General features: G+C 56.3%; 1 protein-coding gene across 1 annotated transcript in view; it reads left to right on the plus strand.

The window, feature by feature from the left end:
* The first annotated feature begins 5,449 nt into the window (after positions 1 to 5,449).
* The window catches only part of SLC38A10 (solute carrier family 38 member 10), a 33,719-nt gene continuing 23,768 nt past the window's right edge, over positions 5,450 to 15,400 (plus strand). Inside the window, exons 1-6 of the mRNA XM_080629436.1 lie at positions 5,450 to 5,566; positions 6,603 to 6,720; positions 9,861 to 9,906; positions 11,264 to 11,357; positions 13,096 to 13,239; positions 14,939 to 15,063. Coding sequence (XP_080485562.1) covers positions 5,462 to 5,566; positions 6,603 to 6,720; positions 9,861 to 9,906; positions 11,264 to 11,357; positions 13,096 to 13,239; positions 14,939 to 15,063 — 632 coding nt within the window. The 5' untranslated portion in view covers positions 5,450 to 5,461. The remainder of the gene's footprint in view (positions 5,567 to 6,602; positions 6,721 to 9,860; positions 9,907 to 11,263; positions 11,358 to 13,095; positions 13,240 to 14,938; positions 15,064 to 15,400) is intronic.

Here is a 15,400-nt window from a genome sequence, read left to right on the forward strand (position 1 = left end):
GGTCCCCCTTGGAAGGAAGCCTGGAGGATTCCCCACAGCCCTGCTGCTGCTCCTGCATGGCCCACCCAGGCTCTGCAGCATGGCACGGCACAGGATGGCATGGCACGGGATCAGGATGGCATGGCATGAAATGGCACAGCACAGCATAGAATGGCACAGGATGGCACAGGATGGCCAGGCACAGCACGGTGTGGTGCAATGCAGGCGGCTCAGCCTCCTGGCACTCAGGACAGGCGGGTTTCCAGCTGGCTGCAGGTTTGCTGCGTGGTGCAAGGCTGCTGGCGACCAAGGGTCGTGTTTGCAGGCACCAAGGGAGGGAAGAGGCAGCTCAGCGCTGCCGTCACCTCCATCATCCCCTGCCCTGGGCCTGGGGAGGTTTCTGCGTGCAAGGGGCACGGGGCTGCTTTTCCTTGGGGGTCCCAAGGAAAACGGCAGGAACTTCCCTCCCATTGAGTGTCCCATTGTATCGGCCGTGGTAATAATCAGGTTTTGCTAATGCAATTGCTGCTGTGCTGTGGAAATCCTACTGGAAAATGTATTAGAGCAATTATCTGTCTCACTCCGCAGCCGGGTGGAGCGTTAATATTCAATTGTGAGGTGCAAGTCCTATTATGTTAATGACATTGGTGACAAAAGTCGTTAACGGGAGATGTTTTCCTTTATGGCACGGCATTAGCCGGGATGGACACCAATGTGATACCGGTGAGCACGGCGGGATGGATCGGGACACACTGTGAGGGCTGCAGTGGGACCGGGCTCCCTCCCTGGGCCCTGCACCGACCCCTGTGGCACTCTGGTGCTGCCGGTGCCTGGGGCCATGCCGGAGGGCCGTGCCGGGCAGCGGGGCGCTCCAGGCCCCGGGGAGGGCGCGGGGCGGATTAGCTGCGCTGCAGCGCATCCGGCACTCCCTCTGCCGCAGATGCCCTCCTTTGTTCTCTCCCCCAGTCAGGGGAGATGCTCCAGCGCTTCCCTGCCTGCCGGAGAGCGCGGCGGTGCTGGGCTGGGGCGCACCGGCATCCCTGCCTTCACCGGTGACATTGAGGCTGACCCCTGCCTGGCTGCTGCCTGGTACTGCTGCCTGTGGTTTGAGCAGCATCACAGGCAGGCCTGGATGGACCGACGGATGGATGGATGGCTCCTCCTGCGGCCATGCTGGTGTAACCATGGACTAGCGGTGGCAGGACACAGGGAAGGGGTTGAGAAGTGCAGCCATTGTCAAGCAAGCCCGGCAATGGAGGTAACACCCCTTGATCTGCCCATCACCAACCACCTCCATGGCTCCTGAATGGGAATGGCAGTGCAGTGGCCTGCACAAGGCTGAGCCTTGCCATGATGGAGAGCATCCTGGAGCACCAGCAGGGATTAGAACCATCAAACACAGGAGCTGGGAGCTGACTGTGATGGCAAAACCAACCGTGACCTTCACCTTTCCAGCAAAGGGCTCATCTCAAGCAGCCGTGCTCACCACCAGCAGCCCGGAGTGATTGAACACACCAGCCTGGCTGCACGGTCTGGCAGTGGGCAACCCTATGGCATGAGCATGAGGCCAGCCTGGCACTGCAGCTGGGTAGGAAGCACATTTCTCATTGCCAATGGTTCCTAGGCATAGCCAGGTCCCAGCATACAGATTGGCACATGGCATAGCCCTGATGTCACCTCTGCTGCTGTGCCTGCTCAGCACCAGCCCTGGCCCACAACCCAACCAGGGTGGAACCCAAGGGATAGGGCTGGTGCTGTGGCCACACCTCACCATGGCCTCACAGCCCTGCCGGGGCAGGAGGATGCCGGTACAGTACCGGCGCACGAGGGCTGACGTTGCTGGTGCATGGCAGGGCACGGCACTGCAGGGGGGGTACGGCCGGGTGCTGGGGGGGCAGGGCCACGCGTGGGAGCTGCTCCGGGGGCTCCGTGCTCGGTGTTCCCGGGGGAAGGGGGCACACGAAGGCAGCGGCGGGGCCGGGCCCGGCAGTGACGGCTCCGCGCGCACGTGGCCGGGCCGGGCCATCCCCATCCGCCCCGCCCCCTTATCTCCGCGCGCTCCCATTGGTCTTCCCTTCCCCCTCCCGAGCTCCTATTGGCCACGGCTCCCTCCACAAACAAAGGCCAGCGCCAGCAGGGGGCCCGGCGCGCCGCTCTGATTGGTGGAGCAGCGGAGAGGGGGCGGGACGAAGGGGCGGGATGAATGCAAGCGTAAGAGCAGCTCCCATTCCTTATAAGGTGGCGGGCGGGGCGCGCCCGGTCATTGGCGCGGGGGGAGAGGCGTTTCCATTGCATAGCTCCGCCCACTCGGGGGCGGGGCTTGGTCCCGGAGCGCGGTGCGGGCGGGTGCGGGCTGACCGGTAGAGCTCGGTACGGCTCCGTACACACGGTACGTGCGGGTGCATGCGGGTGGGCAGCGCGTGCAGGGGCGGGCGGGACCGCATGGTGCGTGACTGCGCGTTGATTCCCCCTTCAGCACCCGCCTGTGCCCCCACCGGTGAATCCCCGTTACCGCGGGGCTGCGCGTACCCCACGGCCCCGCGGGGGTTGTACAGCAGCGCGGTGTGCTGTGCGGGGGGTGGTGGGGTCCCGTGCAGCCCCATATGGGGTCTGCTTTCCCCGCAGCCTGGGGCCACCGACCCCCAAAATCCACCCTATGGCGAGCACCGGCTGCAGGGCCCCCTGGGCACCCATGTGCCAGGACGTTGGGGTGGCACCCAGGGAGCCACCAAAGCCCCTTGTGTCCCCCCAGCAGGGTTTGAGCTGTTGAATCCCCACCTGGGTCAATCCCGCGGGTGCCTCGGGTCCCATGTCCCCGATAACGGCCATACATTGATTTCCATTTCCCATCCACCAGGTTCTCTCCTGACGCATGGGAATCCCAGCCCGCGCCAGAGATAGGGGCTGAACTTTAGTCTCTGAGCAATTAAGGTGCCTGAAACCGCACTTCATTAATGGTTGTTATGCAATAAAACCGATAAAACTGCCCTTATTTGCAGTATAAAACCGCAATTTGTTTTAATTTATGTTTTTAAACGCTTGCCGGGTTCTTCCCGGGCTCTGCCAGGGATCTGTCAATGGGGAGCGGGGCAGTTCAGTGCGAGGTGTGGGCTCCCATGGGGACACTGAGCTGCACCCACCTCCGGGCTGTGGTGTGGGGGTCCTGTTTCTCCAGGCCCCCCGCCTGCTGTCCCCTCGCTCTGATGCTGGTCTATGGAGCGTGGCTGTGCCATGGCACAGTGAGGTGACAGTGGCGGATGGGTACATGCCACTGACCACCACGGGTGCCACTGGAGGAACAGGCTTCTCTTGGAGGGGTTACATGTGCCATTGGTGCTGCTGGGGACAGGATGGAACCCACCCAGCCCAGGGGCTTGCATGCTGCACCAGCCCCTGGTTCGTCCCATCGGTGCCAGTGTTGCAGTGGCCGGTTCGTGGTGTGGGGCCGCCTCTGATCTGTTTATCCGGTAGCTGATGGGTTGCAGGCGAGTGGCCGCAGGTGGTTTGGATCACAGCGGGGCCGGGGACACGGCGATTGGAAACACATTGTCCCGGCATGCAAGGAGAGCCGGCAGAGCCAAGCCATCCTTACCCCATCCCAGTCACACACAGCATCCCCATGTACCGGTGACCCATCAGTGCTTGCCACACCAGTGAGTGCTGAGGACACTGTGCCACCCGCTGTACCATGTCCCTGAGCTCACTTACTGGTGCTGGTGACAGATTTGGGGCTGCAGGGTGATGGAGCAGGGGCTGGTCCTGCTTCCACACATTGGGGTCACAGCTGGTGGCTCTTGGTGCTTGCCGGGCCACTGGCTTTCATGGGCAGAAGCCACCTGAGCCAGTGCTGAGTTTGGGGCTGTGTAATGTCAATTGGATAAACACGATTCCCCTCTAACTCGCTGCAGATGTCCCAGCACCACAGCAAGGTGCTCTCCCATCCTGGTGTGGGTGGGTCCTGCCACGGGTCCTGGCTGCCATCCCCAGTAAGTGCTCAGGTACCCATGGGTGGGAGATGACTGGGCCCAGCCCCACACCAGCCTCACAAGGCTGTGGGGTGCCCCTGGCCCCATAGACACGTGTGTGCCCATGTGCATGGGGGTTTGCATGTGGGCATGTGGGTATTGGCACAGACCTGTGGGTCTGCGTGTGCATTTACACACGTGTGAGGTGAGCACATGTTTACACACGGCTGCACGCCACCCCCCTCACAGGGATGCGCCATGTGGGGCCTGGGGCAGCTTTTGTGGGGCACACATGGACCTCACTGCGTGTCCCTGGATACAGGGGCTCCCCTCCCCATCCCATGCCTGGGATCTGCTCCCACCCCAGCGCAGGGAACGGAAGCGCAGCCGGCACCTGGAGGGAATTATCCAGGCGTGTTCACCTCCTGCAACCCTTTTGTCGGGCAAATTCCTGCGGTTCCCCATTGCAATTGCTGCAAATTATACGAGTGCCGCTTGCTCCATCCCAATGGGAGCGTGCTGCTGGTGTGTGCTGCTCTGACTGCTGCCATGTGCTGCCCTGCGAGCCTCCGGAGCCCCCCATCGCCCTCCTGCTCTGCTCCCCCTGGGGTCTGGGAGTCCCTGGTGCTGGGTGAGTGACCTCTGTGGCTGTGCAGGTGCTCAGTGGGGTTTGGCACACGTGGCACCCAGCCATGGTGCAGGGCTCAGGGTGCAGCACCCACACACTGGTGATCTGCACCCCACGAGGCCCTGGGAGAGGATTCTCTGGATGCTTGGACCTGCTGATCCTGTGGGATGCGTGTACATGTGTGTGTGTGCGCATGTGTTCATTTGCATGTGTGCATGTGTGTGTATGCATGCACATGCAAGTGTGTGCACTTGTGTATGCCTTTACATGCACATGTATGGCTTTATGTGAATGCACTTAAATCCACCTGAATGCCTTTGGATGCATGTGCATGCATCTACATGCCTTTATAGTTATGTGCATACATTTACATGCATCTGCCTGCCTTTACATACACGTGCATGTATGCTTCTGCATGCACATGCATACCTCTGCATGCACGTATTTGCATGCAGTCACATGCATCTGCATGCCTTCACATGCATCTCCAGGCCTTTACAGGCCCGTGCATGCCTTTACAGGCATGTCCTTACAGGCATGTGCATGCACCTATATGCTTGTGCATGCAACTGCATGACTTTACAGGCATGCATGTGTGCTCCTTTACATGCAGTTACATGCATCTCTGCATGCCTGTACGCACTCGGGGGTCCTCCCGGGAGCAGCTCGGTCCTCCCAGCCGGTGGGAGTGTCCCGCCCGGCGCCGCTCTGCCCCGCGCGTCTCTCTGTCCGCCGCCGGAAGCGCCAGCGGAGCAGCGGAACCCGGAAGTGCCGCTGTGGCCGGTGCCGGCGGCGGGGCGGGTTCGGTTCCGCCATGGCGAGTGCGGGCGGGTGAGGCGCGGAGGGGCCCGCGTGGGGAGGGCGCGGGAGCCGGGCCCGGGGCCGGGCCATGGCGGCGGCGGCGGCAGCGGGCTCCAACTGGGGCCTCATCATGAACGTGGTGAACAGCATCGTGGGGGTGAGCGTGCTCACCGTGCCCTTCTGCTTCCGACAGGTGAGCGCCCACCGGGCCGGGCCGCGAACCCTCCCGTCCCGGGGGGGTGGGTGCGCTGTGGAGGGTGGTGGAGGACGGAGCAGAGGCCTCTTTTACCGAGCTGCGTGGTTTTGTTTGCCCCTAGGGCTCCAAGTTATGAGGGTGCTGAGGCGCTGGCCCAGGGTGCCCAGAGAAGCTGTGGCTGCCCCATCCCTGGCAGTGTTCAAGGCCAGGTTGGACACAGGGGCTTGGAGCAAGCTGCTCTAGTGGAAGGGGTCCCTGCCCGTGGCAGGGGTTGGAGCTGGAGGAGCTTTAAGGTCCCTTCCAACCCAAACCAGGTTGGGATTCTCTGATTCCTCCCTAATTTTTTGTGAGTAAAAGGGTAAGAGGAGGAATTTATCCATTTGATAAATGGGTTTTGGCTCAGAGGCATTTTCAAACCAGCTGCACTTACACTGAGCTCTGCTCCTGGAGCTGCTGCCATCCCTATGGAAACACCAGGTTTAAATACAGCAGGAGAAGGGGCAGCAGCTTTAAGATCTGGTTTAAAACCACCTGCTTAAAATGTGGCTGGTGTTTAGGACCCCCTTGCTGTGAACACATGAGCCAGTGAGGTGGGACAGGGCTGAGGGTGAGCTCAGAGACTCTTTAATGTCCCAAACAGTTCATATTTAATCAGCTTACAACAGTGTTTGCACCTCAGGGTCAGGACTGGGCCGTGTGCTCGGAGCCTGCAGAGAGAGCACAGAGCAGGTGGAGGGAGGGAATGTGGAGGTTCCGCTCCAGAAACGCTCCTGGTTCACCCCTCGGTGCTGGAGTCGGTGCAGCTGGAAGCTGTGGGAAGCAGGTGGCTGCTCCGTGTTGTCCTTGGGCTGTGCAGAGAGCAAACAGGAGCTGGCACAAGTCCTGCTCCTCCTGCCTGCTCTGAAGCGCAGGGAGCTCCCTTCCAGGCAGCAGCGTGGCTGGGATCCGTGCGGGAGCCTGCAGGTGAGGAGGGCGGCTCTCAGGCTGATTTTCCATCTGTTGGCATCTTCCCCCCCTTCTCCTCCTGTTGCAGTGCGGCATCGTCCTGGGAGCTCTGCTCCTGGTTTTCTGCTCCTGGATGACTCATCAGTCCTGCATGTTCCTGGTGAAATCGGCCAACCTCAGCAAGCGCAGGACCTACCCCGGCCTCGGTGAGCATTCCAGCCCTGGTGCTTGTCTGTCTTGGGGTTTAACTGCAGTTTGCTTGGACCTCCTAATTCACAACCTTCACACTGATACTGTTGCAGTAGCACATGGTTTCCTGATCGTAGCCTTCAGTTTGCCTTGTTTTCCTCTGTCAGCCTCTCCCCATGTCCCCAGGGGAGCACGAGGGCTCTGTTCTGCTCTTGCAGTGCAGTTAATGGGCACAGAATTGTTTTGACTCTGCAGGGCAGGGGAGGAGATGTGGCGCCGACTGATCCAAACCCAAGCTTTGGGAGCTGGCGGAGTGAGTGTCTGGAGTAAATTACTGGTCTGGGCATGAAAGCCACGAGCTTCCCCACCCAGTGTGCTGCTGAGGACAGCGGGTGCTGCCAGCCCGGAGCCTGGCATGGAGCTGGGGCCACCTCAGCCCAGCACAGCAGAGGAAGCTGTGCTTGAGCTTCCAAGCAGCCAAGGAAAGCAAAACATCTGCAGGATTCCTGTGTGGGGTTTGGGGTAGAGCTCGGCGGCAGCGCTGTTTGTGAGCTCTCTTGTGATCCTGACCAACTCGGGGGGACAGGAGGAGGTGACGGGGTTCCAGTGCTCTCCGTTGGCTTGTGAAATGAGAGGGAAGAGTCTTCTTTGACTCGGTTTCCCTTATTTCTCTGGGCAGGAGGGAGCTGGCTGGCATTGCCCGTGGTGAGAGTGCTGCAGAGGCACATGGCTTGCTGTGTTGCTGACAGATGGGTTTCCTCCATCCTCAGACAGCCCGATGTGATGCTCCCGGGCTGCGTGCTTGGCTTCTGCCCAGTTGTATCTGCTCAAGACTGAAAAGATCAAGAAGCTCTGTGGTCTTGAAGGCTGTGCTGTGATGCTGGAAGGAAGGGGGAGCCCCCCAGGTAGCGTCTGACTTGGCCTCACCACTCTGGCCCAGCTGCCCCCTCACAAGAGGTCTTTGTGTGCTGCTTCTCCCAAGTACAGAGAGTCCCCTCCACCTTGGAGCGTCTCCCAGGAAGAAGGGGTCCTCTGCACTTCGGAAGCCAAGGGGCTCGAATACACAGAGAGCCAGTAATGCCTCTAAACTTCCTGGCACCTCCTGGCACGCAAAGGCTGGCGCTGAAAGAAATGCCTCTGCTCCCTCCCTCTGCCCTGGGAGAGGTGCCACCGGGAGGGCCGGCCCTGGGAGGAAAGGCAGCGCTCCTATAATGCATCCTAATGCATCAAGGTTGAGCAGCTCCACACAGGCAGCCTTTGTCACCGTGGGCTTGTTCCCGGGTACATCTGCGAGAGCTCCTGGCAGCGCCTGCAGCCGAGGCTGTGGGAGGTTTTGGCAGCGTTCAAAGATGGCACCAAGTTTTGCAAATGCACTTCAGGGAGGCAGCCCCTTCCGGAGGGACACGGAGGGAGCCTGGAGCTCCGCAGGAGCCAGGCCTGCCGCAGGCTGGTGCCTGCTCCTGGCAGCACTGGGTGCCCGAGGGCCTTGCGTGGAAGGGAAGGGCTTTGTGCGGATCTGTGGACAGGAAGGGAAGTGGGATGTGCTTCCCGGGCAGCTTTTAGCTAGGAGATGAGGTGGTGCCTCCCCTGAAGCTGCCGAAAGCAGCCTGGGTTTCTGCAGAATACGTGTGCTGGGTACTGACCCCGACAGCACCCTGGAGGCAGCTCTGCTCTGCTCCCTGCAGGGAGAAGGGCTGGACCACAGGGTCCCCATTCTAGTAACTACACTTGGTTTAAAAGGGCTTCTCTCGCTCCTGAGCAGTCAGCTCTGCCCAGCTTGCTGGGCATCTGAAGATCCCATTGCGAAGATGCTCCATTTATTTACGCTCATCGCTTCCTTCTTGAGAAGATAAAAGCTCTGATTTCTCCAGCATCCCCAGATGGGCACATGTGGTACAACATCTGGAGGCTTGTTCTCGTTAGAACATCCCATCAGAGCAGCCAAGGAGCCTGATTCTCCCCAGCCTGGATGATCACCGGCTGTAGCTGTACGTGGAGGCACGTGAGGTGTCTCACTGATGACCCAGTCTCCTGGAGGGATGTCCTCCTCTTGCTGGTTCCTCTCTCTCATCCCTGCCCCTTTGGCTGTGTGACCAAACCCCTTGAGGGCTGTTGCCTTTTCCTTCAGCAGTTGAGGTGAAGCCAGGCAGTGTGCCTGTTCCCCCAGCCTGTCACCCAGCCATCAGCTATTTTCAGTGCTGCCCCACATCACAGCTCTGGGTTATTTCCCTGCTGTGGGTCTCCTGCCATGCTGCTTGCTCATTCTGCGGGAGAACATCTTGTTTCCTTAATGTTTAGCTCGAGCAGAGTCCAAAGAAATCAAGAGTTTGTAAGTTAATATCTAAAATAGCAAAAGATGCTTCCAGAAGGGAATGAAGTTGGTTTTCTGGTGGCTGCAGGAATGTGTGCTGTACCTTGAGGGAGAACAAAAGGGAATCCAGGGTGGTGGTTTTCATGCTGGATGTCTGCAGTGCGAGGCTGACAGGATGGGGCACTGTGGTCTGTGTGTGCTGGAGGTTTCAATTCCCATTCTACCCAGTTTAGATCTAAAAATACCAGCGGAGTTTTCTTGGCATTTTCTTTTTTCAGAAGAAACACAATGATTTAAAGCCAAGTGATCATTTTCTGCTACAACCCAAGTATGGGAGGCGAGGGGGGGAAAAAGAAGGTCTCTTGGCAGCAGCGCTTTGGTGTGGGCTGTGAGCACTGGGTATTCTGGGTATGGGATTGAACGTTCTGGGCACCAGCTCAGAGCTCCCATCCAGCAGCGTCAGGAGGTCCAGTTTTAGTGGGAAGATAAAAATAAAGATGGGAGTTTGATTGAGATTTTGCACTGCAGAAACGTTTCACCACACAGCCTCTTACCCAGGCACATTTCGCCGCCTTTAATGGTTGCCATGTGTGACTGCGACTTCACACCACCTCTTTTTTCACATCCAAAAAGAACCTGCTTTCTATCTTTTCCTCATCTTTGTTCCTGTCTTCTGTGGTTTTCAGTTCTCGGTCTGAAACAGCAAGTGGGAGGGCAGGCAAGAGAAACAGCCCCACAGCCCCACACCGGCGCGTTCCTGCGGTGCTGCCCTGCCACTCTCATTGTTTAATATCAAACTGGATCTTTGACTAACTGCAACTCTTTTTTTGTTCCCTCTTACACCAGCATTTCATGCCTATGGAAAAGCAGGAAAAATGGTGGTGGAAACAAGGTAATCTGCTGCTTATTTAAAGTGTGAATGGTTTGGTTTTCTTTAACGAATGATGCTGCTCTGTAGCTTCCTGTGGCTTTGCTGTGCTCTCCTTTTGTACCCTTCTGCCTCCTTTGGTCCCAGAAGCCTTCCTTCCACCAGCTTTGGCACAAGAGCAAAGTGAGATTCCCTAAGCACAGCTCACAGGTATTGCCTTCAGCATATCCCACCCTGTTCCTGAGTGGAGGCAAGAGTGCTTTCTATTGGGGAAGGGATGCCCTGGGGGGAATCCTGTCTCTGTTTCAGGACAGGCTCCATGGGACATCCTCAGAACTCTTTGCTAGAGGTGTCTTGAGCCCTGGCCAGTGAGTGGTGCCGGCTCCTTCCCTCTTCCCAGCTGCAAACTGCTGCACAACACTAAAAATAAACGGAATACTTCTCAGATGTTACTTGTCCGTGCAGGCAATTGCTGTAATTGCCACGGGGATGTTATAATTGGAGCTGGGAGGGAAAGTGGCCCATGCAATCATGAATGGGAGGAGAGGCAGCTCCTAAGACAATCTTCTCATTAAAGTGTGGTCCATTTTGTGGGAAGAAGTTTGAGAGCTGAGCTGGGATTTGGGCTTCCCTGGTAGCCGCTGCTGCGGGGCATGGGGCTGAGAACCTCTCGCTCATTCTTTTAAATGCTTTATTTTCCAAGAACTAAAGGAATTTTTGCCATCTCCAAGGTTTGTTTTGCTGTGGCTCCAAGCAGCAGATAGCCCCGTGCATGGGCTGTTACCAGAGCTATGTCTCTCACCAGGGTGGCTGGGGAGGATGGAGCTTCTCTGGGTTTTATTCTACTGGGGTTGAAGCAGAGGTGGTGGCTCTTCACAAGGCTGAGGATCAAAGCGTGGTCCCCCCCTTCAGCCCCAGCAGTGATGCACAGGCTGCTCATACAGCTGTGGGAGCAAACTGCATCCCTGTAGACAGAACCCCTGCTTCACTGCTGGTTGCCAAATGTGTTCTCAAGGTGGCTTCGGCAAAACTTGGGGCTTGTGTTGGAGGGTGGGTGTACCCCAGAGCAAGGGAGGCTGAGGCTGCCGCGCCTCTGAACATGAGTGACTGCACAAGATTTAAATTGCTTTAAGTGATCCCTTTTAGCTGTGTCTGGTTAATTCTTACGGATGTTCCATCATCACAGGCTCAGTTACAGCCGTCCCAGACAGTGTCTCCAGCTCTCTGTTGCCTTAGCACTAACAAAGCCTCCTCCTCATGGGGGCTGCACAGAGTACAGGTCCAGTGGGAATGTGGCAGCTGACATGCACACCGGAGCAGGAGCTGCGTGCCAGGGTTCTGCTTCAGCTCCTGACTCGTGTGTGTTGTGTTACTCTTGCAGCATGATTGGGCTGATGCTGGGAACCTGCATCGCTTTCTACGTGGTCATTGGTGATCTGGGCTCCAGCTTCTTCGCCCGCCTGCTTGGATTTCAGGTGAGTAAATCCTCACTGGATCACATCCGCAGTGCAGACAGTGGTCCCTGTTCTTCTTGCATGGAGCTGCGTGTGCCTTTGACACAGCAAAGGGTGTCCTGCCTTGGTAGCGTCCCCAGCAGCCCATGAGGTGTTGTGGGGTCATTACGTGGTGAGCTTTAAAGGCAGAGCCTCTTGCAGAGGGCCTGGAGCTCTGAAAGCCCTGGAAGCCCAGACATATGGTGAGCAATCAGATGTGTAAAACCTCCAATGAGGCCCTTCCAGCAAAGGAATTCTTTTTCACTTGGTCTCTCTCTAATTATGGAGCAGATTTCTGGGGGAGATGGTGCTTCCTGTTCTAATTCCTGCTCCAACATGCAATAACAGACAATTCCTCTGTCCAGGCTCTCAGCCCCTCGCAGCCCTCTGGTTCAGGAGGGATTTCTTGTCCTGTCCCTTGCTGTTCTGTTGTGCCGGCTCCTCTTTAAGATAAAATAAGCCTGGTGTTGGCTCAGCACACACGGCAGCAAGAGGTGCTCCTCCTGGGCAGGAGGCTCTGCTGCTGCTCCTGGAGAGCTGTGAGCCAGGGTGTGAGCGCTCGGAGCCCTGCAGGGAGGCAAATGGACTTGTGGAAGGGGTTTTGGCTGTTATCTGCTCCTCCTGATGCTGCTAAGCTCTGATTAAGGGACTATGAAGTTAAAAAGATGCATTGTGGCTGCAGCCAAATGAGGTATTAAATATTTCCAAGCATTTTGGAGTGTTCTGCTATAATAAATACCAGTGTGAGGTTTTGATTAATTTTCTGGGTTGGAATTTTGAAGTCTTCAATCTCCTATATCCCAATTAAGTTTAGTTTTTAGTAATTGCATGGAATACCTAAATAGCTTGTGTTGGATTAGCACTGAAACACCACCACCACCCCAAATACTTCCACTTAGGATGGATCTGCATCCTGGCTTGTACCAGCAATAGTGCAGTCAGCAGGACCAGGGCAGGGATTGTCCCCTGTACTCATCCCTGGTGAGGCCACATCTCAAATCCTGTGCTCAGTTTTGGGCCTCTCACAACAAGAGAGACATTGAGGTGCTGAGAAGGGCAGCAGAGCTGATGCAGAGCCTGGAGCACAAGTCCTGTGATGAGCAGCTGAAGAAACTGAGGTTGTTCAGCCTGGAGAAAAGGAGGCTTAGGGGAGACCTTAATGTTCTCTGCAGCTATGTGGCAGGAGGTTGCAGTGCAGTTGGGTCAGTCGCTTCTCCCAAGTGATAGGATGAGAGGAAATGGCCTCAAGTTGTGCCAGGGGAGGTTTAGGTTGGAGATTTGGAAGAATGTCTTCACTAAAAAGCTGTCAAGCACTGGAACAGGCTGCCTGGGGCAGTGCTGGAGCCACCATCCCTGGAGGGATTTAACAAATGTGTAGACCTGGTGCTTGGGGACATGGGTTAGTGGTGGGCTGGGCAGTGCTGGGTTAATGGTTGGACTCTTTAAGGTCTTTTCCAACCTAAACAACTGTGTGATTCAATGACCTGTCACGCACTGTGCAGAGCAACAGTGGCACCCAGTGACTGTGTGAGCTAATCACAGACCTAGCAAGGAAACGGCAGCATTGAGTCTTTCAATACCTACAGAAGCAGAGCCTCACGTTTGGAATCCACCCTGGCTTTGCATTGCTTCTCACACTGGAAGAATCAACCGTGTTGGGGTTTGGGGGGTGTTTTGAGTATCCCTGTGCTCCAGTTCTTCACACAGGTCCCTTTTCCAGGTGTCAGGCAGTTTCCGGATAATCTTGCTCTTTGCTGTCTCCCTCTGCATTGTGCTTCCATTGAGCCTCCAAAGGAACATGATGGCTTCCATACAGTCCTTCAGTGCCATGGCTCTCATCTTCTACACGGTGTTCATGTTTGTGGTCAGTATGGACATTGGGAATGCTGGTTTCCTGGTGTTTGAACACAGATATTCCCACTGGAACAGCCTGTAGGTGCCAACCTCAAGTTTAAAATGTCCTTTCTGATAATGAGTGCTGCTGGTGCTGGGTTCATGAGTGATTGGGGTGCCCATGAGCTGGTGGAGGTGGGGAGGTGCAGCCTGCAGAAGCTGGCCAATGGGCCTGTAAGCTGTTACACTGCAGTGGCACAAATAATAAGAAGCCACAAATTGAGTTGTGGTTTGTTCTGCTTGTTGGTGTCTTCTAATTTAAGGCTCTGAACTTGGAATCAAAGGATGGAAGATGTGGGGAAGAGTGCCTGGAACCAGAAGGACTTTCATCATGTGTTAGTGTTTGGCCTTGAAAACCTCAGTGCTTCTGATGTGTAGGGGGAAGGCAGCTCTTGTTAAGGACTCAAATGTGTACTTTGCATGCTTCTTTGCAGCTGATGGTTAACGGCTTTCAGGCTGCAAATTTGATGTTAGACACCAGCACTTCTCTTTCTTGAGCACTGAGTGCTTCATAAAGCCTGCAGTCTGGTACATGGCGTAGGCTTGTGCTTGGATACATCTAGAAAAGGGTTTTATTGCTGAGGTGAAGGATTCTTGACCATTTAGGTTAAGTAAGGTAAGGTGAATGTTACCTAAAGCCAGCCCTGTTTAGCTTGGCCAAGCCCCATTGGACAGCAACATTTACTGAGAGCTGGAGACTCTCATTTGCTTTTTAATGACTTCAAATCTCACCTCGCACTTGCTCGTGTGCTGTGCTCATGGAGCCCCAGCCCTGTCTCTCCCAGCTTTCGGGACTGGGATGGCTGAAACAAAGGGAAGCAAAGGGAAGCATGGAAATTCTTTCCACTTCACTTTGTCCTCAGCAGGTTGTGCTGGGTCACGCTCCTGAGCTGCCCTCTTGGGAGGCTGGAGTGGTAACTGGGTGCTCACACAACGGCTGTGTTCCAGGAGTTGTGCCTTTAAGAAAACCACAACACTGTGAGAGTTGGCTGCACGAAAGCGTAATCTCTGGGGATTAGAAAACCCCCTTTCAGGGATATTATAAACAGGCATTCAGACGTATTTACCTGCTGTTTCCTGTGCAACCCAGTGCTGGCCAGTTTCCCTGTCAGTGGCAGAGGAGCTGCACTGGCCTCGCCTGGGTGCCTCACTCCCCCTGTTTTCCTGCAGTTCATCCTTGGCTTTGGTGAGCTGCTGGTGTTGAACAGCTCTGGAGCAGCAGTGTGCAAGTGGGGCTCTGTTGTAGAGGCCTTTGTCTCCCTCCTCTGCACAGGGTTCTCCAAGGCAGATGTTGCTTCCCGTTAGGATTTAAAATCTTGTTTTATAAAGTGCAAAAGAAAGGGCTGGGAGCAATGAAGTCCTCCCAGTGAAATGTGTCAGTGGGAATGGTCCCACCCTGGTGTGTGCTGGGATGTCCGACGGCAGCAAACAAGGCAGGGAATGTCAGAGATCTTCTAAATCCACCAGCAGGACCCTGGGTGGCAGGGGGCCCTTGGGGCTTGCTGGGAGCTTTAAGCCTGTGGCTGGGGTGGGAGTTTGACTGCAGGGATGGGGCTGTGGTGGGCAGTGTGAGCTGCTCCTCACAGAGCTGCCATGCGCTGCTCCCCATCACTGCTGCTGAGAGGTGGTTTGGGGTTGGCTCTTAACCCCCTTTCCTTCTCTGGCTGCAGATTGTGCTGTCATCCTTCAAGCACGGCCTCTTCAGCGGGCAGTGGCTGCAGCGAGTGAGCTACACGCGCTGGGAGGGCATTTTCCGCTGCATCCCCATCTTTGGCATGTCCTTTGCCTGTCAGTCGTAAGTACCTGCTGCGCCTGCTCCTGCACAGGGAGGTTTTGAGAGGGCAGAGGGTCACCAGGATTGATACCATCTGGTTTCCTCTTGTATCTTAATCAAAATCCCTTACAGCCCACCAAAGTACAGCATCTCGTTCCATTGTTACCCTTGTGTTACCTGCATGGGGGAGGGAGTTATGTTTCCGTTGGGAGTTATTGTATTTGAGATCATTTGGGCCAGGCAGATCCTCGGTGTAACACACGTTGCTTCTGGTACAGCTGCATAAGGAATGAATTTCCCTTGTTCCTCAAAGGGGATGATTCAGTACCAGGCCAGGCAGTGGGGCTGTGTCCCTGCA

This window comes from Psittacula echo (assembly GCF_963264785.1).
Source record: "Psittacula echo genome assembly, chromosome: 14".
In the NCBI taxonomy this organism is placed as follows: Eukaryota; Metazoa; Chordata; class Aves; order Psittaciformes; family Psittacidae; genus Psittacula; species Psittacula echo.